Genomic DNA, 25575 nt, shown 5'->3' with positions numbered 1-25575 from the left:
ATCTTCGGTCTCATAACACGCGCTTTGTCCTGTCGGAGTGAGTCAGCAATAACGTGTCGCGATCGCATCTCCAAAACCAAAGATCTCCGCACGGTTCTGGACCAATGACCATCCTCAGGCCTCCAGCTGATCAAACGCTCATGTATTTTTAGAAGCGGCCATTCTATCTTGGTTGATCCACTATGAACGCTCCCAATCGATACGAGCTTTACACCTTGGGTGAAGGTGAATCGAAGTCAGCAACTTCGTTTCAAAGGCGCGATTTACGCTTCGAATTCTAACCAGGCATTGTATTATCAGATTAACAATTGATGAAGACACAAAGATTCCCAATGCTTGCACTGTAACAATCAACAAGGAAGATCATACTCTCGGAAACATGCTTCGCGCGTAAGTAAATCAGGCATTATACATTCGCCAACCGTCGCTCAGATTTTTGCGCGTCATGCCTTTCAGTCAGCTTCTGCAGATGGAATACGTGATTTTTGCTGGTTACAAAGTACCACATCCCTTGGAACCTCGCTTCATCATCAAAGTACAAACCGATGGCACTCATACGCCTATTCAAGCAATCCAAGAAGCCGTCAAGTCGTTAATTCTCTCACTTGATAAAATGCGGAATTCTTTGCAAAACGAGTTCAGGGTTGCTAAGGCCGTCGGAGTAGGTCAGATGACAGCTGATGATGGGCTCGGCGGATTGAATGGTCCCATTGGAGCTGCTGGATATGGTGGAGGATATAACTCAAGCATGCCCTATGGTACAGGAGGAAATCAAACCGCTTACGGATTTTGATTCTCATTCATTTGTGTTGGTGCTGATGTAAGTCATTGTAGATCTAACGCAATATTTTTGCTGTCTCTTGTATCAAAAGCAATCAATCTATTAATCGTATCTCCAGAAACCTTATCAAATTTGAGACCCACGGCAATAGGTTGATACATCATGATTTATTCCCACCCTGCTGTTTGTCCAATCATCTTCACAAGACTGGTAGGCACCTCGGTACGCAAGCGCACCACATTAGCGAAATCTGTATCTGCTGCATATCTTTGGCATCTGATGCTTTCTTGCCGGTATACAATCTTCGTTCACCTGCCTTCCCATAAATCCCCATATGTATATATTCTAATATCAATTATTCGGCATACGACAAATTGTCTCATCTTATTTCAAAGACCTTACCTACGGGCTTTAGTAATCTGTGCCACACCACGGGCTAGAAAGGAGAAAGCTTGAAGACTATTTAAAGATCACTTCAGTTTTGACTTGGAGATACATACATATTTCACAGTTCATTCTTCCCGCTGATATCAAGAATGCTGATAATCTTTTGCACTTATGTCCCTCGAGAAAAGTAAACAGAGTATACAATGTATGGCACTCAATCTGATTGTCATGGTGCAGTATTCCTAGTTTGCCAATTGGAGTGTGAGATATTCACCAGCTACTGTTGTTCAAAAAATTTATCTGACGTGACATTTTACTTCATCAATCTCTTCATCTGGAACCAATATGTAGGCCTGACCTGAGCTTGTGGTATCCAGGCATCATGGAAGTCCTTCCCTTCTGAAGACAATCTTCCCTGGGGTTCCTGACTCCATGGTTGTTTTCTTCCTCGTATCAATGTCCAGTCAATTGTCTTGGCAGGGAATTGCCTGAGCATCCTCAAGATGTCAGCGTGAGAACAAGTGCTAAGGAGGCTGACTACTCAAACAAATGTACATTGGAAGATACTATGTGTCAAGAAGCCTATGATCCCGCAAGCGCTATCTGACATGGCATCAAATTCTGCAGAGCTTAAACCTGGGGTGACCTTGAGGGTTTAAAGTAATGCTTTGATTTGCTCTTCTGAGCAAGGAAAACTGTCACCACATGATCAGTTTCTTTGCCTCTAGGGAGGATTTCACTTGGTGGTGCAATAGTGGCTCTCAAACCTGCCCCGGTTTTCAAAAAACCCAGTTGACCCAGTTGTTTTTTGGCAGTAACTTTGTGTATCAAGTTGACATTTGTTGACAGCTCCCAGCCAAAACTGTCACCACATGATCAGTTTCTTTGCCTCTAGGGAGGATTTCACTTGGTGGTGCAATGTGTATTTAGAGTGTCCGAGATATTCAAGTGGGAGGGAGGTGCGGGGCCAGGGCATGAGATAAGGGGCTGTACATTTTCCCTTAACAGCTGTTGTTGTGGAGATTTGTGGGTGATCGATTCGAAGGTTTGAAATTGAATTTGATTGGATGAGATCATTTCAGATGATCACACTTACATAAGCCCTATAAGCCTACATAAAGCTGGCTGGTGTTTCCTCAATTCCTCATTCCCTCACCTTTCCACTTGCCATCATACCCCAGAATGCCTGATTCACCTATCTTGAATTCAGATCCCGACGAGCAATCTCGTCTCTTACCTCAAGCTATCAATTCACCTAACCTTGACCCAACCGACGTGCCAGCTTGGGACTCAAAGTCGCTTATCGTCGCTCATCGTCAATACGGTCCAGTCGCAGGAATGCTGTGGGTAGCTGAAGTGAGATCCCACGGATCCTTATGTGCCTGATGAACATCATTAACTGACGATAGATTTTGACAGGCTGGAATTTTGATATGGTTTATTGGAATCTGGAAGGTGGTTTTGACTCACCCCGCCGGATTGTTCACATTCCATCCGTTGCTTCAATCTTTTGCTATTCTCGCTTTCTACCAAGGTGAGCCTTCATCTATTGCGCTGAAGAGCCGAATCTAAACCTCGAACAGCGAAACTCTAACCTTGTCGGGTCATATGGTTTCAGGCATCTTGGTCTTACAGCCCACCAAGACTCCCGCTCAGAAGCGTGCAGGCTTGAGTGTGCATGAGGTCTTTCAAATCACTGGAACCGTAGCAATCGCTGCCGGCACGGTCATCATGATCATCAACAAATCACTTCATAATGGTACATGGCACATTCTAAGCATCGTCACTATCACCGTCACATTGGTGTTCTATACGGACAGGCGAAACCATTCCAATTTTTGAAAGCTGACCATTGACTTATCGATCTTAACTATATCTTTCCATAGCTCCCCATTTCACCTCTTGGCATGGCCTCCTAGGTTTCATCACAGCATGCGTACTCGTCATTCAATCTTCCTTTGGTGGGCTGATTGGTTTCGAATGGAGTAGGAAATTGATCTTGGGCGAAAGTACGGCAAGAAGTCTGTGGAAATATCATCGGTAGGAACTTGTACCCTTCAATCCCTTTCTCTTGATAACACGTGCTAACAAATCTTGTTTAAACGTACATGTACAGGGCATCTGGATATCTTTTAATGATCCTTATCGCTCTCACCTTTTTAACAGCGACCCAAAGTGATTGTAAGTTTCAAAGCCGTATGTTTCTGATAGTCTGACTTGAATACTGATAGTGATATGTCCGCATATTAGGGCTTATAATGGTCTCGTCGGTAAACGAGCGATATATTCTTGCGTGCGCATCAATTGTTGCTGTTGTTGGCTTGCTTGCTCGCACAAGGTCAGTCTTTCTCGCAAGATAATCTTTTTGAATAACAAGAAATCGCAACTGATTACTTTCCCCTGCACGGTCCACATTATAATCGTAGCATTCGTAAGATCATACCTGCAAGAGCTTGATCTTCTTGAACCAAACTCAATCCCGGCTGTTTTTTTACAAGACATTGATTCCTTTGCTCAGAAACACTTCCCTCACAATTTTATACACGATGAGTATGTTTTTTGTTTTCACTTTGAGTATTGCAACATCAACATTTCTTATCAATCATCAACATTTTCGATTCATTTGTATCTCTACTTCATCTTTTTGTAAATCACCCCTTGTTTGGGAAATGCTCGGGCTCAGACTGGTATGCAAAGAATCTGTATATTCAAAATGGAAGTCTGGAGTTTCACTGCTAGCATGTGATCAAAGCAACATAAACAATTGTGTAGTTGTGACCAGTTCACAACACATCCAAAGCCCTGGATAAAATGTGACTCTGCTAGCAATGGTTCAACTTGAGTGGTGTCTTGAAAAAATCTAGGGTTACACACAATGTTTATCACAGAACTCTACATTGAGACTGCCCAAGACAACCACAAGTACGCCTCATATCTGAGGGGCTTGAGCGGATCTCTTCCCCAATTATTATTTTCTCAAGATCAACCTTTTGCCATAACAATTAGCACTTCAAGTAAAAAGTTTTAAACAAAGAATGGATCAGACATACCACACTGAATTGACTTTTGATGAGTTTGATGGGATCAGATGAATTGAAGGCTTTCATCATATATCATACTGCCAAGTACACATTATTGTAATTCTCTAATATCTTGACAGAGATGAGCCTAAAGATGATGGTATTTGAATTTCTCCGTGAACATATCATGTCTCCTTTAGGGCTAGAGTCTTGATTATGAAGATGGGTAGGGTATTTTTGAGAGATGAAAATCAGCAGTGCTTTTAAAAGGATGTCATTGGTTTTGCAAGGATATCTACACAGTACCAATTATTGGAGTGGATGGGAAACACCAATGAAGGTGTGAATTCAAGATAGTGGGTAAAGACTCAGTACCAAGATCACTAAGGAACCAGGCCTGTATTGGTAAAGAGAGATAAAGAATATTGTAGAGTGTGTTTGAATTGTCAAGAAATGTGAATATGTGTTTGAAAATACTATGCTGCTTGTAATAGATAATGGATGTCTTTCAGTTGCTGCAACCCTTGGCCAGCTACGCTTCACCACCTGCCACACTAAAGCACAAGGCTTAAACACAAGAGAGGAAATTGGACCCTTGTAGCGCAGCTGGCCAAAGCAAAATGTACTACAGGAGCTACAGGTGCCACCACACCAAAAAAGAGATAAGTGCATTCTAAACCAACATGATATCTTAGTAGACAATCAAAAATCCTACAGTAGGACAATAAAAAGAGGAACCACAGAGGAGGAGGATGTCACCACACAACAGAGGATAATCCTTGTTCAGTTTTATTTTGTCTTGCTTTGAAACAATGTGGAAAGGTGGGATTCCACCACACAAATGATTCTTGTTTGTTTTAAGAAAGGATATTAAAAATACATTGCACTTTGATTTCTCAATCCATTCTACTCCCCAGCTCAGTTGTTGGTGCATTTGCCTGTTTGATTTCCAGAGCTATTGACTGTCTACAAGTGAGGAAACCTTAGTATTCTGGTTTGATCTTGATCATCCTCTGTTTTTCAAATTTGTGCAAGATAGATAGTGGGGAAGATAATTCAAGGTGCAAGCTGCCCAGATATCCTTGGACTCACATTGATGCAATCTGTGTGAGCTTTATTATCTGTATCATGGTGTAATTAATATAGGTGTAAGGTGTCACACTTACAAACACACATGTCACATACTATACAGTACAGTAGATACAATTAGAGTCTAGACTACCCTTGTTTCCTTTCCTCTTCTCTTTTTCTCTTTATCGGTTTCTTCAGCTTCTTCAGTTTCTATTCATGTTATCAGGGTTGTTGTGATCTGATGTTCTTTATGAACTAGGTATGGGTTTCCTTTCCTCTTCTCTTTTTCTCTTTATCGGTTTCTTCAGCTTCTTCAGTTTCTATTCATGTTATCAGGGTTGTTGTGATCTGATGTTCTTTATGAACTAGGCCTAGTTTTCGAAATTCACTTTGGTTCTAGATAACTTTTGTGCCTGCTCGTGCCCAATCAGTGTTGTTCCTCCATAGGAACTTCCAATAGGATGACCTCTTCTAGACATATTTCATCCAGACAAATGTGACATCTCTGGCCAATCAAAGTTAATTTTGGAATCTTTAGGGAAGCCTGTTGAGTGCTACCTATGAGAGTAAATTTATGTGTGGTTGAGTTAGGTTAAATTCTCAGCATAGCCAGGGAATCTAGCACTCAAGATGACTTGTTGTCAGTGACTGACTGTTCCACTCCACCACATCTTCTAGGTATGGCTCAAAGCCCTCATGGTGAAAAGAAAGGTGGTGTAATAGAGAGGTTATGGAGTTTTCTTGATTTATAATCAGCTCTTGAGGTTTGGTGGTATCCCATCTTCCACTGTCTATGTCAGCCCTCATCATAGAATCAAGTGAATATTTGATGCTATCCATATTAGCAATGGTCTCACCCAAGAAAGGGTGAAGGGAAATCTTAGAAGGCCATAGATACCCATGTTCTGTAAGATAAATGATTTCTCACACAAGTTATTCATATTCATATCTATTCCTTAATGTATCATTGCGTGATTGTTCAAAATTGACATAATCTCTGGCTTTGGAATATGTTAATGAATATTGTTGAAGTATTGCATGCACAAGTGTCATTTATAATTTGACTGTATTGTGACCTTTCAAATGTCCTGAATTTAGGAATACAATAATATCAGTCAAGACAGTCATCATTAGTCTGTTTGGTTTAGGCTTGAGTGTTAAGTACTTATGCCAGAGTTGGTCAAGAATCTTCAGATGGTTGAGCTTAATTGATTGCATGAAAGGAGTCTAACCTAAGCAAGCAATCCTGTAAAAGATGGACTTATTGGTTATCCACAAGATGGTATGTGAGCAAGAAACTTGTGGTTGGGGATTTTTTCAACCCACCATGTCTTCTTACCCTACAAATAAACAGTAATGAGGAAGACTCCTGTGCACCCGCTCAACCTACACATACTGGTTCTTTGGAATCTTTCTCTTGGTGTCAGGAAAGCACTACAGAAGGACTTGAAAAGTGGGTTTATGTGTAACTTTTTAGCTTGCCTGGTGCAAGCTTTTGACAGGTCAAACAGCTTTCTCAGAGTTTTTTTTGCAAACTTCAGCCTTTCATTGCTTGGCAATCATTGCATAAAATACACAGTTAGATACATGAATGTACGCAGGTTGAGCGGGTGGCCTGGACCCTTTGGTCCAAATACTGTTCAGTTGATGGTTTAAAAATCATGGCCAGGTAAAAAACTCCCCAGCCAAATGATTCCTGCTCACAGGCCAAATTTTGTGGATTAACCATTGTCCCTCTCTTGCAGGCTTGCTTCCTGAGATAGACTTTGTTAGGTCAGGAGAGGGGTGAAGTTGACCACTTGTCAGCCACCATTCAGCCAACCCAACTCACCCCACCACTGCCTATCAATGTCAATCAATCTCAATCAGATGGAGGCCTTTTTGAAACTTCTTGATAGAACCTCATTAGCACCATTTTCATTCCATTACTCATATCTCCAAGCATCACCTTATGGAAAGAAGTGACTATCATTGAGGAAAAAGGCAAACACATGGTGGCCTTTGGAATACCAATCCTGGGTTTGTGGTATAAAGGTAAGCACCCCCCATTCTCTCTAACTTCATCAACTGCATGCAGTGACTTATAGCTGCTAACTATCTGGTTCCTTATCTTACATTTACTCCAATAAAAAACTCTAAAGTAACCATCCAATTCCAATCTTCTTTCACTTATCACTAATCTATTACATTTTTTGATTACGTTTTTTGAATTTTCACAAATCCTATACACAGACTAACATATTGATCAAACAAACCACCGTGGATTCTTTCCTGACATCTGGATACAATATCAATGATAATCTGCTCCCCCAACTGCTTCTGATCCACCTTTTTGATCTTCTCAACTCGCCACACAAGCCAGGGAAGCTCCTGGGATGATCACCCCTGGTTTGGACTGTTGAAAAGCTCCTGAGACCTTCAACTTGTTCAAATCAATCAGGGATGTCACAGATGTGCACATCTACCAACACCAAGAAAGATTTGCCTCCTACAAGGCAATGAATCAATACTTGAACTAGCTTGTGGCCAATCAGAGACAGTCACAATTCCATCATCCACAGTGAATGGATCTTACTTGTTTGTCTTTGGTATTTTGTTTTGTTTATCTCATTTTGATTTCAAACATCAATTTTCTAGTTTATACTTGATACTAGGTCACTAGGACCTCCAACAACAGGAAGACAGGGGTGACAGTTGATGAGCCAAAATGCATTATTTTGGGCTTATTTTTACATTTTATCTGTGTTTTGGCTCAGAAATAGCAGTCAATGTAATCAGTCTTCCAAAATATTGCTTTGTTTCCTGTGAACAGCCAAGGATCTGACTCAAAAGAGATAAATAACTTATCCATTTCACACCTGGTTCCTTGAAGGCCCTCACAAATTCAAGCAAGTGTTGTGGTAGGTGAAAATGACAATGATGTATCTCTAAACAACAGCTCTGTACTAATCTGTTGCTCTTGATCAAACTGATGCATAGTATTGCTTTGGACCTCCTTTGGTGGACTTTGTACAGGATTCTGATGACAAGAACACTGGGATCCAAAAGAGAACAAGGGATCAGCACAGCTTTCATTGTGAAGATGAAAAGATGAAAGTCATCTTTATCTTGTTTCTTCTATTTCTTATTTTTCATCAACTATCAAATCATGAACCATGAATACATATGCTAATAGATGATTGTTGAACTAAATCTTTAGCCTAAGGATGGACCACTTCTCTCACATACTTGTCAATGGTGCAAAACCTTAAGGCACATCACAATGGTCACAACCAGCCTGGTAAGTCTGGAGCTGGCTGTCCTTTCCACCAGCAAGCAATTATGGCCAGAGCCAAGCTCCCTCCCGTTTTTTCCAAGCTATGTGCTCAAGCTTTCAGAAATAATCACCATTCTTCATGGTAGATGTAACCTCAGCACCAGCCTTCACCAACAAAACACTCAATAAGTGTCTTGCAATATGGCAAGTAGTGCATGTGTTGCCATTTATTTGAATGGAAACTCCAATACTCAAGCACAGCCCCCATCTACTGGGCTCTGGTAGAACAGAGGCTGCTACTGGCTTCATCAAAGCTCCATGAAAGCTTTTTTTATTTAGCTTGAAACACCATGAAACAGTGCCAGAGAAAACTCCAATTTCAGCTACCATAACCTGGTAGATTCTTGCCCCTGCTTACATCAAAGTTACCCACACTGCCCCCCAAACCCCAAGCTACACAGATCATGTTGATGTTTTCTGTGCTGGCCAGCACTGTGATCCAGGCTTGCTCCTTTGGATATTCATATGTGTCTGGGTCTTACCTTGAGGTTGGAAGAATTATCACCTCATAATTTTGTGTGAAGAAATATGTGCAATGAATATTATGATAGATTTATTTGCTATTCATGCATCACAACAACAGGCCTTGGAAGCATATGAATAATAACAGTTTTCATCTCTACTGACTGATCCTTGAACCCAATGAAAGTAGTATCTGAATCCAAAGAGCAAGTATACAGTAAAGTTTCACCTCTGATATCACAATGGAGGCCTATGGATTTATGGGCAAGAACTGAATGATACAAAGGAACTAGTGTGAGATCTTCCTCTTTTACTCCTTGCAGTCCTCCTCATATATCCTTGAGGCTTCACAAGCTTTGTTTGTAGAATATTATATACTTTTAAGGTATACTATCTCCATGAAAAGTATGTGAACTTACTTTCTTGGGGGTCAAGTATATTATAACCTTCAATGATTACTTCAAGTTCTACCCAGTTCCATGTGTGCAATTCTTACAATCTATTTGGAATTCTGCATCACATTCAAGTTTCCAATTCCAAAAGAAATTCGAACTGAATATAACTTACAGATATTTGATGTGTATTGAAAGTTGAACACAAGAGATGCAGTCACTCTAAGGGCCCGTTCGGTCCCTTTTCAGATATTATCTGACCTGAAAGCCAAATTTCGATTTGCCCCTATCTCGAGGGGCACATCGTGATTTTGGTATCTCAGGGATGAAAACTACCGAACAGCAATCTGAAAAAGGTCAACAGGTGTCTGTTGACCCCTTCAAGATCATATTGCTGTTCGGTAACAACAATCTCCAAGCTGCATCTTTGCTCTCTATCTCATCCAAACCTCTAAAATGGTCATCCATGACCTTCATCGTTCTCTCGCTTCAACAAAACCTCATTGTAGGGAACTCGTGCAACGAGTGTGATAATAACACAAGTAATAATATCAATTAATTGTTTGTTTGGAGACACATACATGATCCAGGCTGTGGAATAGAGGGGTATCAAGAACATGAATAAAGAAAAAAAGAATAGGAAAACAAGAGGAAAAAAGCGGAAACAAACAAAACAAACGGAAACGAACAAAACAAAACAAATAAAGAAAAGAAAAGAAAAAGAGACAAAAGAAACAAAAAAGAAAAAACAAGGAGAGAAATGGTTGAATAAGTCGCCAGGTCATGACAAAGCTGAGCAAAGGATTGAAAGCTATCAAGAGGCGACATGAAAAGGGTATGTGTTGATAATGAGATGTGGAGAGAGAAGTGGATGATCAACGACGATGAGGGAGGGGCAGATAGAGATAGAGGGCCGAGATACAGCCTCAAGGCTCTATCTCTATCTGGTCAAATATCTTGATCTTGTTGATCAGATATTGACCCCAAATACTGGAACCGAACATCGATCTGGTTTTCACTTTTTGGTCGAGATTGGACCGAGATACTATCTGACAGTATGTAACACTTTTGGTGTGAAATTTCATCAGATAGTATCTGATCAGCGGGACCGAACGGGCCCTAAGAGTTGATGTAAGGGTTTTAACCTTAAACCCCTTGACAAGGGTCAACTGGTTAGCTAGCTGTTACTTCCCTACGCCAAATTACAGAGAATAACTCTAATGTCAGAAAGTCTTTACCTTTTTCACATGTTTCTAAACTTATAAGGGATCTCAGGTCTGAGATGGCAAATAAGATAGAAGACTTACATTCAATTTGGAAATTTCAATGATTGATATGCAATTGGTGTTTTCTGCTACACAAAGGGACACATTTGTTTGGTGGCTTGTTGGTGATCTTTGTACCTGTTAATTGTCAAAGGCAGAGGCCATTGAAGGATCTGATCAAGTGGCAGGAAATTTGAAATTGACAAATTGTTTGAGTTAAGCTCAAGTACATAGGCATAAGTTAAGATGAGTTTTTGACTTACAGTGAGATTAAACTAACGCGACTTTTGATCGTTCTTCCAATTCAACTCACGTCTCTTCTGAACAGCCGCCATCGTCTCTTGTCGTTCAAATCCCTTCACGTCTATCTGAACTCACCCCAGCTCAAAGAAGATCATGTCGGAAGTCAAATTAAATCCCATTGTATTTCATCGGCGGCTGAGGACTCTGTTGGATTTATGGAAAGTAAGAAGGACAACTATTTTTACAACAATAGCAAACAATTGATGAATCATGCTATACTTCAGAACGCAACCGAGGACGAGGCCGAAACTGCGCCGTTTTTGAGTACGGGTGGGCTTTTACTCGTTGCTGGTAATGCCGACGAAACGAATCCGTATCGAAAGACTGGCGCGTTACAAACATATCTCTTGGGTTACGAATTTCCTTCGACTTTAATCTTTATCACGCCCGAAAACGTCACCTTTCTCTGCTCGGAAGGCAAGGCAAAAATATTGAAACCTCTGGAAGACCCGAACAACGTTCCTGGAGCAGATGTCACGGTGAACGTACTTGTCAAATCAAAGGATGCCACTCAGGCTACGGAAGCCATGGGTAAAGTCATTCAAGCTATGGAAGATGCCGTCCAGGATGGTAAGAAGCTAGGATGTTTGACAAAGGACAAATATGGTGGAAAGTTTGTGGTCAGTAAAAAAATACCATTTTGGAATCAGCTTTCAGCCTCATCTTGATCCACCTTCACCCTGCACAGGACGAGTGGACCTCGTTCTTGAATGCAAAGAAACAGAATCATATGGTCAAGGAAGCAAATGACATATCATCCGGAATTTCTGTGTTGATGGCGACCAAGGATGCAGAAGAGATGGTTTGTCCTGATTTACAAACTCCTCCTTGTAAACTCTGTCTGCAATCTAATCCTGGATGGGCATATCTATTTGGTCCATAAAGCAAAACACAGAGGTCGCATGTAAGATGACTCAAAAACTCATGGCGGCACTTTGTCAACAAATAACAAATTTGATAGAAGCAGAGAAGAAAATGTAAGCTCCACCTGAATTTTAAACATTTGTGTATGATCTCTTGTCTACCGTTTATCTGACCTTCTGGATACTCAAATCTGACAGCACTCACGAACGGCTAACTGACATTATCGAGACTAAACTTGAAGATTCAAGCATATGGAAGGGCGCAAAGTTTGCACCTGACGTGGGTCATCTTGCCCATAGGCCGGGGTGTCTTCATCAGGAATGCAACGCTAATGCACGCTTGTATTATAGTTCGACAGTACGTACTCTGATTGGTGTTATACTCCTATCATTCAATCGGGAGGGGTATACGACCTTCGCACTTCGGCACAGTCTACGGACGAGAGACTACATGATACTGGGATCATCTTAGCCAGCTTGGGTATTCGATACAAGTCATATTGTTCTAATGTCTCCCGAGCAATCATGATAGATCCTCACCCTGTGAGCCCAGACAATCCTTATTCTTTGACTTTGCTTCAGCCTTGGTTTCTCATTGTTTCCCTTGTTTTTTGTGCTTCCTTAGACACAACAAGAAAACTATAATTATCTCAGAGAGCTTCAAAAATTTGCTTTACAAGAGTTAAAGGAAGGCGTTATTGCGAAAGACTTCTTCAGTACCATTGTCGCAAAGGTCTCGACCGATCGTCCAGATCTAGAGTCGACTTTGCCTAAGTCATTTGGTTTCGGAGTAAGAAATGCACTTTTACTTCCGAGTAGTCCGTTTCTATTCATCGCTGATATTTTTCTGAATTGCTGTATCGAGTAGATTGGAATCGAGTTCAGAGATTCATTTTTGAGTCTCAACCCAAAATGCTCTAGGACTCTCAAATCTGACATGATCTTCTCTTTGGCAATGTCTTTCGCAAATATTGAAGATCCTTTGGACTCGTCCAAGAGCTATTCACTACAGCTGATCGACACGATAGTCGTCAAGGAAGATTCGTCTAGCATCCTAAGTGATGGGTTGAAGGAGTTGACAGAGGTCGCTTTCTTCTTTAATGACAAGCCAAAAAATGCGGCCAAATCGAATGCTTCGGGGTCCCGAAATACCGACAACAAACCAGCGTCCTCTTCCAAAAAACACGGCTCACCGCGTAAGAGTGGTGCAGCAGTCATGACTACCTCTCGGAAAGGTCGATTGCGTAATGATGGGAAAGAGATCGATAATGAGGCTACCGTGAAGCGAAAAATTCATCAAAGGGAGTTGGCTGAGCGACGTCAGGAAGATGGATTAAGCAAGTACGCTGAAGACGACGGCACTGGAAAGGGAACTGTTGTCAAACAGTGGAAACGGTTTGAAAGTTTCCAAAGAGAACGCGATTTACCAAGCGCGGTCGCCAGTTTGAAGGTCAGTCTCACTACAAACTCAAGAGCCTTGGACACTTGGTATTGATTCTTCACTTTCAACTCCCAGATCGTCGTTGAGCTCAACAAGCGAAGTTTTCTTCTTCCTATCAACGGTTTTGCAGTCCCATTCCACATCAACACACTCAAGAACGTTGTGAAACAGGAAGAAGGAGAATACACCGTTCTAAGATTCATGTTCATTGCACCTGGTCAAATCACTGGCAAAAAAGAAGATACCCCTTTCGAAGATCCCAATGCAACCTTTATCCGTGGTTTGACATATCGCAGTACAGATCAGGATCATATGAATGAGGTTCATAAGCAAATCATGGATTTGAAGAAGGCAGTCCTGAAACGAGAAAAGGATCAGGCGGAGAAGGCGGATGTTGTGGACCAAGATCAACTGATAGAACTTCGAACCAAGCGACCAATCAAGATGTTGGACATCTCAGTCAGGCCATCCTTTGACGGTAAACGGCAAGCAGGGGATGTAGAAATTCATCAAAACGGTATACGCTATCAATCGAGCCTTAGAAATGATCATCGCATAGGTTCGTTGTCGCGTTCAAGTCTCAAAAGTTATCAAGCAGCCGCGTGAACTGTAACTGACGAAAATTGAATGACAGACATACTGTTCAATAATATGCAACATTTGTTTTTTCAGCCATGTGACCAAGAATTGATTGTAATTCTACATGTTCACCTCAAATCACCCATTTTCATTGGTAAGAAAAAAGTGAAAGATGTTCAATTCTATCGTGAAGCATCGGAAGCTGCATTTGACGAAACTGGAAACCGTAAGCGACGTCGACAACAAAACGGTGGTGACGAAGATGAAATCGACGCCGAACAGGAAGAGAGGAAGAAGCGTGCAGATCTAAATAAACACTTCAAGATGTTTGCCGATAAAATCGCAGATGCATCAGATGGTCGCCTTGAGGTGGAGATTCCATATCGGGAATTGGCATTTCAGGGTGTCCCCTTCCGTTCTAGTGTTCTCTTGCAACCTACAACAGATTGTTTGGTTCATTTAGTCGAGCCGCCTTTCCTAGTCATTACTACAACTGAAGTTGAAGTTGTTCACTTGGAAAGAATTCAGTATGGTCTGAAAAACTTTGATATTGTCTTTGTTTTCAAAGACTTCACCAGGACACCGGTTCATATGTATGTACCAAATTTGAGTATCTTGGAAAGTCTACAGGGTTTTCATATCTTTCATCTTTTGCATTATTTCAGTAACACAATTCCTAGCGGACAATTGGAAAATGTTAAAGAGTGGATCGACTCGTGCGATATTCCCTTCTCGGAGGGTCCGGTCAACTTGAACTGGACAGCGATCATGAAGACAGTCACAGATGACGTAAGTATACCACTCTGTGATTTTTGGTTTCGGAGTAAAGGTGAATATGTTATTGATTGCGCTCTCTCTCTAGCCATACGAATTTTTCAAAGAGGGTGGATGGAGCTTCTTGAACTCGCAATCTGATGATGAGGAAGACGAAGAAGACGAAGAAGACGAAGACGTAAGTAACTGACCTGATGTTGTTCAATTACTTTCTTACCTTTGAATTTGGTCAAATCTCATAAATTTGATTATTCTTCTTTAGTCCGCGTTTGAGGTGTCTGATCTTGAGGTAGAATCTAGCTCAGCTTCTGATTCGGGTTCAGCCTTTGACGAAGATGCGTCAGGTTCATCTGGTACAGCTTCTGGTTCATCTGCAAGTGATGGTTCATCTGCTGAAGATTGGTCAGATCAAGAGAAATCTGCTGCTAGATCAGATATGAACAAGAAAAAAGGAGGTGAAGCTAATGGGAAACAAAAGAAACGACGAGATGAAAGTGAATCAGATGTTTCGATTGATAGTGAGGAAGAAGAAAGGAAAGAAAGAAAGAAGAAACCAGCTAAAAAGCGCTGATCTGGACATGATACATAGACTTAAATGAGATTAGCAAAAAGGAAAGTGGTGTTGAAGATACATTGGAAATGGAAGTTTCAAATTCTCAGTTTGTGCTCTTTTGGAAATTTGTCGGGTAGCGATACACTACAAAACCTGTATATGTGGCCATTAGAGCGCGTCGCTCGTGTTTTAGTTGCGTTTTGGTGGGGAAATTTCAGTGACAAGACTGCAAAATGTTTTTGCAAGTATGAATAGGCCAAGGCACATCATTAACTTGACATGAGTCATGTCGAGAACTTTCCGCGGCCCAAGTATAAAAAATATAGTTGAATGACAATCTAGGGAGTTGGCTTTTGAACCTAAAATGAGAACCAGTTGGCGGTTCGAAAGATAGTTGTTTAATTCGTCGCGACGACATTATGAGATATCGAATGAAGGGGGTGTGTTTCGCCTCTTCAGCTTTTAAAACAGATTCATTGCGAACGGGCAAGCGGCGAAGATATGTTCGATGATATACTTGAACTGAAAGAGTATCAACTCGGTAAGGGCAAGTGTGTTGGGGATTCAAGGGATTTGACTTGCTTAATCAGTCATTGAAAATAGCCACTCAATGCTCAAGAATGTGTAAATGAAAAGGTCGTCATAAATTTCGTGAAAGGGCATACATCATAGGAACAAAGTCACAATTGCATCATCACAAGTCATCATAAGTCATAAAGTCTCAAAACACAAGAGCAGGTAGGCAGTAGGAAATTCAATTTAATCGCTGTTGACGATATTATTGAACGATAGGGGGTTGACCATTGGCAGTCGTGGGTGGGTGAGTTGAACCACGAGTGTAACCTTCTCGGTTTTGCTGTGGGATGCCTTGAGCGGACTGAGGAAGTCCTTGAGGGACTGGTGATTGGCCAGGTTGAGCGGCAGTCTGACGGCCTTGTCCAGGAGCACCTTGTCCAGGAGCAACTTGTCCAGAAACACCTTGACCGGGGATACCTTGACCGGGGATACCTTGACCGGGGATACCTTGACCGGGGATACCTTGACCGGGGATACCTTGACCAGGGATACCTTGACCAGGAATGCCTTGACCGGGTTGAGGGAATCCCTGACCGGGTTGAGGAAATCCTTGACCGGGTTGAGGAAATCCCTGACCGCCTTGAGGTGGGAGCATACCGGGTGGGTACAAGCCTTGACCACCCTGGTGTGGTGGGAATCCTGGGCCGAATTGTTCGTATCCAGGTTGTCCGGGTTGGTGGCGACCCTGACCATGTCGGCCTGCTTCTTCTCCAAATCCTGCTCCTAAGCCAGCTTGGAATGCGGCATCACCCTCAAATCCTTGACCAAAGTTGGGCTCGAATTGACGAGTGTTGAGGTGTGCAGCTTGTGGCTAGATGCGGAAATGTCGGATTAGGAACTGTATTATTCGGTGGCATTTTGGGGGATGGAGACTTACTGTTTGCGTTGCTCGCTGGCTTCCAGAGTATTGGGTTTGGCTTCCAATGCTTGAAGGTTGTAATTGGGAGCTTGGTGAGGAATGTGGTTGGATTCCTACGCTTGACGAAGTTCCAAGATTTGGGGACTGAGCTAAAGTTCCAACACTTGAAGATTGAGGTGAGGTCCGGACACTTGAGGATTGTGGGGAGCTTTCGCCCTTTGTGTACGCCTCAGGTGTCTGTTTAAAAAAAGAAAACAACGTTTAGAGACAAATAATTTGCAAAGAGAGAGCATCTCAAAGCATCTATGACTCACTTCTTCAGCCTCATTCTCGGCATCGTTGTCTTCGTTGTTGTCCTCACCATCTTCTTCATTGTCATCCTCATTTTCTCCTGAAGTGTAAGTCTCGCGAGCCTCAGATTTGCCTTCACTTCGTTTGAAGAACTAGATAAAATAAGAAAAGGCAAATGAGTGAAAGGTTTTGAGTGAGAAGATCAGGAGGAAGGCACTTACGCTGCCAGCGCCTATACCAGCGCCTGCTTCAAAACCGGCACCTGCTCCGAAACCTGCTCCAACGGATTGACCGAATTCTTCACCAAATCCAGCACCCGCGCCGAACCCAGCCCCTGCACCAAATCCAGCTCCTACACCGGCTCCTACACCAGCTCCAACACCAGCGCCAAACCCAGCACCTTGCTCGAAGCCAACCTCCTGACCGAAACCGGCGCCAGCTCCAAATCCAGCTCCTACACCGGCTCCTACACCGGCTCCCACACCGGCTCCGACACCGGCTCCGACGCCAGCTCCGACACCAGCTCCTACGCCTGCTCCAAAGCCAGTAGCTTGAGAAATTCGTTGGCCTCCTTGAGCGTAACCTTGAGGAGTAGGGATGGGGGTGGCGAGAACGTTAGAGCAGGCAATTGAGGCCAAGACCATAGCTAAGAGAGAAGTAGAATGCATCTTTTTGGGTTAAGTATATAACGATTGAAATATAAATCAAATGTAAATTTAACTATGAAATGAAGTGAATGAAGTAAATAAAAGAAATAGTAATAAAATTAATGTAAATGAGAAAAAGAGCACGGCTCTTGAAAAAATAAGATATAAGTTAGAAAGTTCGACTTGCGAAGTGAAGATGTGATGTTGTGATGCTAGGATGAGGAAAAAACAGAACAAGTTAGATAAAGTGAAGACTTATATACGAAAAAGTAAGCGGACTGCGATCCCCAGGCAAAATTATCGATCTCTGTACCGACTGCTAGCTATCTCTGGGAAGGCGTTCTACAACTGAAAAGATGGAAAGACTGAGACATAGAGACACAAAAAGAGAGTCGATTGGTTAGTTTGAACCACTAATGTAAGTTTTGTTTATGAGAGCCAGGCAGACTCAGTTCGAATAAAATCACATCTTGCGTGAAAAGTTTGTCAAAAGGTCGACTTGCATTTTAATCTAGACTAGCTATTATTCATTCGTTATTCTTTTTCATCTCCTCTTTAGCTCGGCCCAGCTGGCTACCGCAGTGAAAACCTACACCTAGCGGCTCGGTAGAGTAGGGATCGACATTGTTTTACGGACAATATGGAGTGCTATCGATTTTTGAGTTCCAAGGCGGTTAGATTGATTAATTTCTTGTGATCAAAGAGTTTTGGAGGCACGATACATTCAACTTAACATATTTCCGTCAGTCTCACATCTGCTGATGGACAATGGTATGTAACCAACGAAGAACTTGCTAAACATCTGAAGCTGTATGTGTCACCAAGACAAGTTAGCAGACGTAAGCGAAGGCTTAATTTTGGCCAACACCAAACAAAAAGTTATCATCAATGAAAAACCTTTCAAATGAGCTACAAACAAAAACCCAATCTTGAATCGAGAACTCTTGAGACATCTAGAGAACAAAGAGGTCATACCACATTAGATCAAGTTGGTTGGATATTCCTAGATAAATTTTCCCGTGTCTATTGTAAAGTCAACAAATTCAGTCGAAGTACACCACTTTCATAAAGCTTGTTATAACATTACAAATCCACCGTCAATTTGTTCATGTCATGAAGGGAATATTGGTCAAATTTCATGTATATAGCATGCATACTTTGCTTTCATCTATCAAACTTTTTTCCCCAAAATGTAACATCTATGTGGCTCATCAAGAATCACCAGATGAGGATGTACAAGGTCTAAAATTCCTTTCTCAAGTGAATATAATTTCATTTTTTGATTATCATCCAATCTTTTGTCAAACTATTTGCAACAAATTTCCTTTGGTTTCGACCTATATACATATAATCTCTATCACTCTTTTATTCTTCATCTTCATCATCAATTTCAATCTCATCTGCATTCCCACTTTTTTCCTCTTCGGCCACAACAGGATTCTTACTCGATCTAATAATAATACAAAGCAGATTAATCATCAGAACCCGAGCACTCAAATAAAAACTCATCAAAAAAATCACATACGGAACAAAAGCCATTGTAGGTTTCTCTTGAGCTCCATTAGCTAACTGTGTCATCGCATCTTGTTGTTGTAAAACTTTCAAAGTTCCAGCTCTAGCTGCTGCAGCTTTAGCAGCTAGATAAGATGTTTCTGTATTAAATGAAGCTTGTACTGCTCTTTTAATTCTCAACATCTATTCAATTCGAGAAACACAAGATTTATCAATTTAAGTCAAGGTGATTGGAGATAATTTGGTTTTCTTAGATCAACTTACTTCTCTAAATGTATCTTCACTTCCATGTTGAATTTCAAAAGTATGATAAGTTTCCCAAAATTCTGGAGCAGTACGTGGATCACAAAATTGAGAAGCGTGTGCATAAACTGAACAAGAAAAGAAAAAGAAGGTCATCAGAGATATCAATCAAAACATTTATTTTGCATGAAGTGTAAATAGAATGGATGGGGAATCAAATCAGAAAGTGTAAAAACTTACTAGCACGAGCTCTGTCAATTTCACCTAATTTTTGTTCTAATGAAGCAAATCTTAAACACATTTCAGCTGTTTGGTTATTCGGTAAACATTCAATTGCACGTTGATAAATTGAACGAGTAGCAGGTAAACCAAAGTTTTCAGTTGCTTTTGCAATATAATATGTAAACATCTAAATTAACAAAACACCGAGTGAGTATCTAAGCAATCATATCTCAATGCAAGAACCGAGTAAAAAGAGAAACTTACATCAAATCTTTCAGTTAAAGCAACTTTAGTAGTAGCTCTTTCAAGTACACTCATAGCTCTTTTAGCCAAACCATAATTCTCTTCAAGTTCAGCATAAAGTAAAAAGATCGGTTTAATAAACTTTTCTGGACAATTCTCTAAGGCTTGTTCAAATAGATCTCTTGCTCTTTCAATCTTATTGCCTTGATATCTCTTTATAAATCTAATTAAATATGTATTCCAAATTTCAAATACGATTGGAAATGAAAATAATTCAATTCCTCTTTCATATACTTTGAATGATTCTTCCCAATATTCATTTTCTTCTAAAAAATTTGCATAATTAATGACAATCTATCAAAAACAAAATGTGAAAGCATGAGATCAATCCAATTTTGTCATAACCTAGGCATTTGAAAGAAGTTGACTTACTTGAGCGTTAGCAATTTTTAATTCAAAGATTGAATCATACGCTTTTTGTGTAGATTCAACCGTTCCGATCGATTCTTCTAAATCCACTCGAAATGACCAAAGTTTAAGCGACTTGAACAATCTGGATTGTACAGGTAAAGATTCATCATGGAAACTAATTTGTTTCTTTTTCCAATCAACTGGTATCATCGTAGCTCTTTGCATCACCTTCAAAGCTTCGGTGTAATTCCTGATGAAAGATGGTTTCGAAAAGATACATGATCAGTTGGAGCAATTGTACCGAACAAATAGAATATATCAAGAAAGTGGAAAAAATGTACTAACTCATTCCTTACTTCCATCTCTGCCCACTCAATCCATATTTCGGCCAAGTCATCCACCCGTTGAAAATTAACCTTGACAGCCCTTTCAAAAACCTTTCTAGCATTCACAAGATCAGGAACCCCTTCACCCCCATCATCTGTACCCATATTAGCACTCAAACCAGATTCTTCATACCATTTAGCAAAATTAACAAACAGTTGATTGAAATTAGCTGTAGCTTTTTTAGGATTAATAGTCTCAATAGCTTTAACATAAGTTTCCACAATTTTTTCATCTTGATCTTTATCAAACAAAACAATACGTTTTTCCCATTCTTGTACATCATTTGGATTTCTTCTTAATAAAACATCATTTACCAGAAACGGTCGTCGATCCATTAATTCTTCAAATTGTTTCATCTTCAAATCTAATTCTTTTTCTTCTTCTTCATTATCTTCTTCTTCATTTGAAATTGATTCCATCAAAGATGAAATATATTGTTCTGAGAATTCGGCATATGCATCAAAGATTGTGGTGAAATCTCGAATGGTTAATACTTTACTAATTCCTGTTTCGAAGACCTCTTTAGCTTTTTCAAATTCGGTTTTCTTGATCCAATAGGTAGCTAAGTTACTATAAATCAGTCCTAGTTGATCTTTATAAACATTGAAACCTTCTAATTCGATGATTTTTTCAATATCAAGTTTTTGAGGGTTTGAAGGGTCGGTGTTGGGGTCATATGCTTCTGTTTGATCTGCCAGTCTAGGGTCGGGACGTGGAGTCCAACCTTTACCCTGAACAGCCGTAGGTGGACCAGCGAATCTGACCAAACCTTGGAATGGTGCAGACCCGTCAGCAGGTTGAGGTGCTGAGCTGTCGTTTGGCACTTTCGATGATTCCTCGGTCACCTTTGGTTCGCTTGCTTGAAGTCTCATTCGTTCCATCGTTTTCAAATTGATACCGATTTGATTAGGAAACCTTTCACATAACTCCATAAACTCAATCAACATCTGATAAGGACTCTTTCCATCCGGGGATTTATATTTTCCTTTTCTAGCTTTTCGAACTAATCCTAAAAGTAACTTAGCAGCAATCAAAGCTTTATGAGGTCTCTTTGTACCAGAGTCTTTGACATCATCATCTTCATCATCTTCATCTTCTTCATCCTCATCTTCTTCATCCTCGATAGAGTCTTCTGCTTCTTTGACTAAGAATTCAACATAATGAGCGGTTAAAGAAGGATCCACCGATAAGTATCTTCTCCATACTCTTACACAAGTTTCACCACCTGCTACTTTTTCTGACCATCTCAAATAAGGTTTCCAGATCCTTTCGTGTAAACTATGAGGTAAAGTTCTTAAGGCTCGATCGAAAGTATGACGAGTATGGCTTAGAGATAAAGGTGCAGGACAAGCTGGATGAGTCAAGAGAGTTAAATAAGATAACCAAAGTCTTGGCATCTAGAAACCGAAAAATGGTAAAAAAACTGTTAGCGATTCTGAGTGAATTGAATGAATGAAAAGGACAAAAACAAACCTTGGGAAGCCAAATTAATGCTCGCTCATGAGCACTAGCAAGTGCTTTCCATTCACACCAACCTAAACTACTGTCTAACCATCCTTCCCATTGACCACCATCCATATCACGTTCATTTTCTTCTAATTCTTCATCTTTTTTCATCAAATAATCTAGTACGTTTAATCCTTCACCATTGGTTCCGTCTGATCTTCTCTTCTTATTAACCTTTGGATTGAATTTATGCGTAGGTTTACCTAAAATGAAAGATTGTCGCATCTGAAGATAATCATTCCAAAGTTGAAAAGATTGAGGGAAATAAATTAAACATCTTTCATAAACTGAAACTAAGATTTGATAACCTTTACGACCGATTTCAGATGATAAGTTTTGACCTAATAATTCGATTTCGATCTCGTCAATTTTACCCCTTTGTTCTAAAATTTCCCTTTGAATTGATTCAGTCAAGTTTTTAATATGATTTAACCATTGAGTTTGATTGTTCGGATTGATTAATAAATCTTGTTCTGCTAGCAGGTGTTCTGGATCATTCGATAGACAATCTATTGAGTTGAATAAAGTTGATAATTCAGCAGTGATAGGGAAGATTGAAGTAAATGAATCTAGTGTTTTTGATTTTTTTTCGTTCGATGACATTTGAGGAGTGTTCCTTTGAGTAAGTTCAAGTTGAGACGCGATGGTGTCAGTGATCGAGAATATGAATTGAGATCGAGTGAACTAATTCTCTCTCGGACCCGTACCCTGATCATGAGCCCGGGGCACACGTCGGACAGTCCCAAAAGCTGCCTTGACCCTGGGGTAGGACTCTCTCGGGGCCAGATTTTGCTGTTGATTAAGGCTAGTTGCAACTTGCACTTGAACGTGAAAAGAACTGCAAAGCAGAGCATATCTTACTGGCAAAGAGATCTCATCAAAGGGACACCCCAAAATTGGGTATTGCAAGGGATCACTCCTTTAATCCTGGCATGATCAATTAGGACTTGCTTCTTGATACAAGTCATTCAAAGACAAGGTTGAGAAGAGTTGTAAGTGCAATAGCATCAGACTACCGTGGTCACCTTGTTGCACCAGGAAGAAAACAGTATCAACCAACAATCAGAGTCAGGTGGAGCATAATAGGAGCTCTGTTTGAAATTACAAGAAGACCTATTTATCTCAAAGGATTTGCCAAAGGTAAGTGATTTGGAATACTATCCTACCTTAGCAATTGTTTTATATTTGATTTTGTGTGATCCCATGACTATATCACCTCAATTGAGTGACTGATTGTTCTGTGCTACTCATGGATGAATGCCTCAAACACCAAACCAATCTCCCATATCTTCATTACTTTCTAGCTGGGCAATTTACTTCTCTTGCCCTTGGTAATTTCTGATTCAATGTTGAGATTTGTGCTAGATATGGTATCTTGTGGTCTTCAAAATCTTTCTTCAATTCACCCAATAGAATCACATTTGGAGCCAACTTTGTCATGCCTTGTGATAAATTGCACAATACAGTTCACAAGGATCAAGATGCAACTGGTTATTATTCTAGGATTTTTGGCTTGATACCCTGATTATACCATTCAAGTATGTTTTGAAGGATGCAATAGAAGTTTTGGGCCACTAATCTCAAACACCAATGCACAAAATCAACTACTCATGATTACACCAGTCAATGCATCATTTTTACAGTTGCTATAGTCAAATTTCATCAATGGCTGGTCCTGGGGCCAGTACCCTGGGGTTTGTTTTTGGCTACGGACAGTTGGGGTTTACCCTGAGTGGCCCTGAAGCCCAAATAATCATTGCATATTTTTTTCTTTTTCTGTGAAGTTGATATAATATAAAAAGAAGAAAAGATTGTGTCTATTTAAATTGGAGGAGTGCATGTTGCTGGTAGTGGTACCTTCTGGACCTTTGTCTGACAAAGAGTGATGTTGGGCAGGATTTTGAAAATTGAAAAGATAGATGTTGTTTTTGAGGAGAATTGAGAAGTGTATAATTTGAACTGAAGGGAATTATGGCAATACTGAGAAAGAGAAATGAGTTACATGACTACAAACTGTATGATGATAATCTGGATTACTATAGCTCTGACTATGAATTATTGGTGGATGAACAGAACAATTTTTTAATTTTGTATATTTTTTTGGGAGACAAAGAATGAGAAACTATGCAGTGGCACAACAATAGGACATGGTACTAGAAAGGAGAGCTGCTAGGTTAAACTCATTGGGGTTCTTTTGGTCTTAGTACATTAAGGGTACACAAACATTACAACCCATTTGAAAAACCCATTTAAGAAAAAATATAAAAACCCATTCAAAAAAATATTTTTTTGAACAGAAAATTCCAGAGGGACCCAATTTATTTTTCTGTTCAAAAAAATAATTTTTTAAATGGGTTTTTCTATTTTTTCTCAAATGGGTTTTTCAAATGGGTTGTAATGTTTGTGTACCCTTATTGTTGCTCATCTCAGAGGAGTTATCTGTCCCATCATCTTTGCCACATCTGAACCTGCACCCTGCCATTTTCCCCCTGTTAATACAGTGTACCACCCCAAACCTAATCAAAAGGGGCTCTCAAACCTGACCCGGTTTTCAAAAACCCAGTTGACCCAGTTGACTTTTTGGCAGTAACTTTGTATATAAATTTGACATTTATTGACAGCTCCCAGCCAAAAAGTCAACTGGGTCAACTGGGTTTTTTGAAACCAGGTCAGGTTTGAGAGCCCCTAAAGTTTCTGATTTTGTTCTCATCCTGATTCTCATTCCTATTTCCATCTTGGTAGTATATGTCTTGATTGATAGTTTTTGTTTAGAAATGTAAAAAGGAAAGAAAAATGAAAAAAATGAAATATTCAACATAAGTTTTGTAATTCAACAAACAAAAACACAAAAACACATCAAACACAAACATCCCACAAGGAAAGAAAGGAAAAAAAAAACACTTAAAAACACTACAAACACTATACAATCACAAAAGAAAGAAAGAAAACCCTTTGATCTATATATTGAAAAAAAAATCCACTATATAAATTTGTAAGAACCAAAAAGCAAAAGAAAAAGAAAAAAAAACCCTTAGATGATCCTTTTATGAAATAAATTTCCCTTCTGTTTTTTTTTCTCTTTTTCCCCAAATTAGAAAAACAACCAAAACAAAGGAAAAAAAATCATACCTCTTTAAAAGAGGAAGATAAAAAGAAATGAACCAAAAAAAAAGCAGTAAAAAAAGCAAAAAGATATAAGAGTATAGTGAGTAAAGAAAAGAAAAGAAAGTAAAGGAGGAAAAAAAAGGACGACGATAAAACCAAAGATTTGACCGATAGAGAGAACAACACAACACACACACACACAACATAACAAATTTTGTATCTAATGTTTAGATCAAAAAAAAAACACCCACCCATACATAAACAAGCTTTCGATCAATTTCCTTTTCTTTTCTTTTCTAATCATTTAAAAAACTCATCCAACTTCTTTACTCATTTTTTTCTTAACAAAACCCCATTGATTCATCA

The 25575-nt window shown here is 40.0% G+C and overlaps 5 protein-coding genes across 5 annotated transcripts; 3 read left to right on the top strand and 2 right to left on the bottom strand.

The window, feature by feature from the left end:
• Window positions 1-182: 182 nt before the first annotated feature.
• On the top strand, window positions 183-793 carry MELLADRAFT_34668 (uncharacterized protein; the record flags this gene model as incomplete). The annotated part of the gene is made up of 3 exons (XM_007407811.1): window positions 183-235; window positions 301-390; window positions 457-793. The coding sequence occupies 3 exons, from the start codon at window positions 183-185 to the stop codon at window positions 791-793; spliced, it is 480 nt and encodes a 159-aa protein (XP_007407873.1).
• A 1446-nt stretch (window positions 794-2239) lies between these two features.
• MELLADRAFT_74466 (uncharacterized protein) lies at window positions 2240-3885 on the top strand (the record flags this gene model as incomplete). Its single annotated transcript, XM_007407812.1, has 7 exons — window positions 2240-2524; window positions 2588-2702; window positions 2787-2927; window positions 3055-3208; window positions 3285-3349; window positions 3419-3506; window positions 3595-3885. 7 exons carry the CDS (start codon window positions 2351-2353, stop codon window positions 3623-3625), a joined length of 768 nt encoding a protein of 255 aa, XP_007407874.1.
• Window positions 3886-11045: 7160 nt separating this feature from the next.
• MELLADRAFT_42765 (uncharacterized protein) lies at window positions 11046-15454 on the top strand (the record flags this gene model as incomplete). The annotated part of the gene is made up of 13 exons (XM_007407813.1): window positions 11046-11159; window positions 11222-11617; window positions 11686-11799; window positions 11883-11974; window positions 12059-12140; window positions 12212-12403; window positions 12486-12650; window positions 12729-13310; window positions 13377-13860; window positions 13936-14473; window positions 14546-14669; window positions 14743-14832; window positions 14917-15454. The coding sequence occupies 13 exons, from the start codon at window positions 11091-11093 to the stop codon at window positions 15223-15225; spliced, it is 3237 nt and encodes a 1078-aa protein (XP_007407875.1).
• A 531-nt stretch (window positions 15455-15985) lies between these two features.
• MELLADRAFT_104718 (uncharacterized protein) lies at window positions 15986-17601 on the bottom strand (the record flags this gene model as incomplete). The annotated part of the gene is made up of 4 exons (XM_007407756.1): window positions 15986-16594; window positions 16661-16879; window positions 16957-17033; window positions 17517-17601. 4 exons carry the CDS (start codon window positions 17599-17601, stop codon window positions 15986-15988), a joined length of 990 nt encoding a protein of 329 aa, XP_007407818.1.
• A 1344-nt stretch (window positions 17602-18945) lies between these two features.
• On the bottom strand, window positions 18946-22707 carry MELLADRAFT_104717 (uncharacterized protein; the record flags this gene model as incomplete). The annotated part of the gene is made up of 9 exons (XM_007407755.1): window positions 18946-19030; window positions 19106-19275; window positions 19357-19463; window positions 19576-19744; window positions 19822-20154; window positions 20233-20461; window positions 20557-21647; window positions 21744-21995; window positions 22072-22707. 9 exons carry the CDS (start codon window positions 22705-22707, stop codon window positions 18946-18948), a joined length of 3072 nt encoding a protein of 1023 aa, XP_007407817.1.
• Between the last annotated feature and the right edge of the window lie 2868 nt (window positions 22708-25575).

This window comes from Melampsora larici-populina, assembly GCF_000204055.1.
Source record: "Melampsora larici-populina 98AG31 unplaced genomic scaffold MELLAscaffold_10, whole genome shotgun sequence".
NCBI classification, from domain to species: domain Eukaryota; kingdom Fungi; phylum Basidiomycota; class Pucciniomycetes; order Pucciniales; family Melampsoraceae; genus Melampsora; species Melampsora laricis-populina.
The sequence above is the reverse complement of the archived record's forward strand: the minus strand, read 5'-3'. Positions and strand labels throughout refer to the sequence as shown.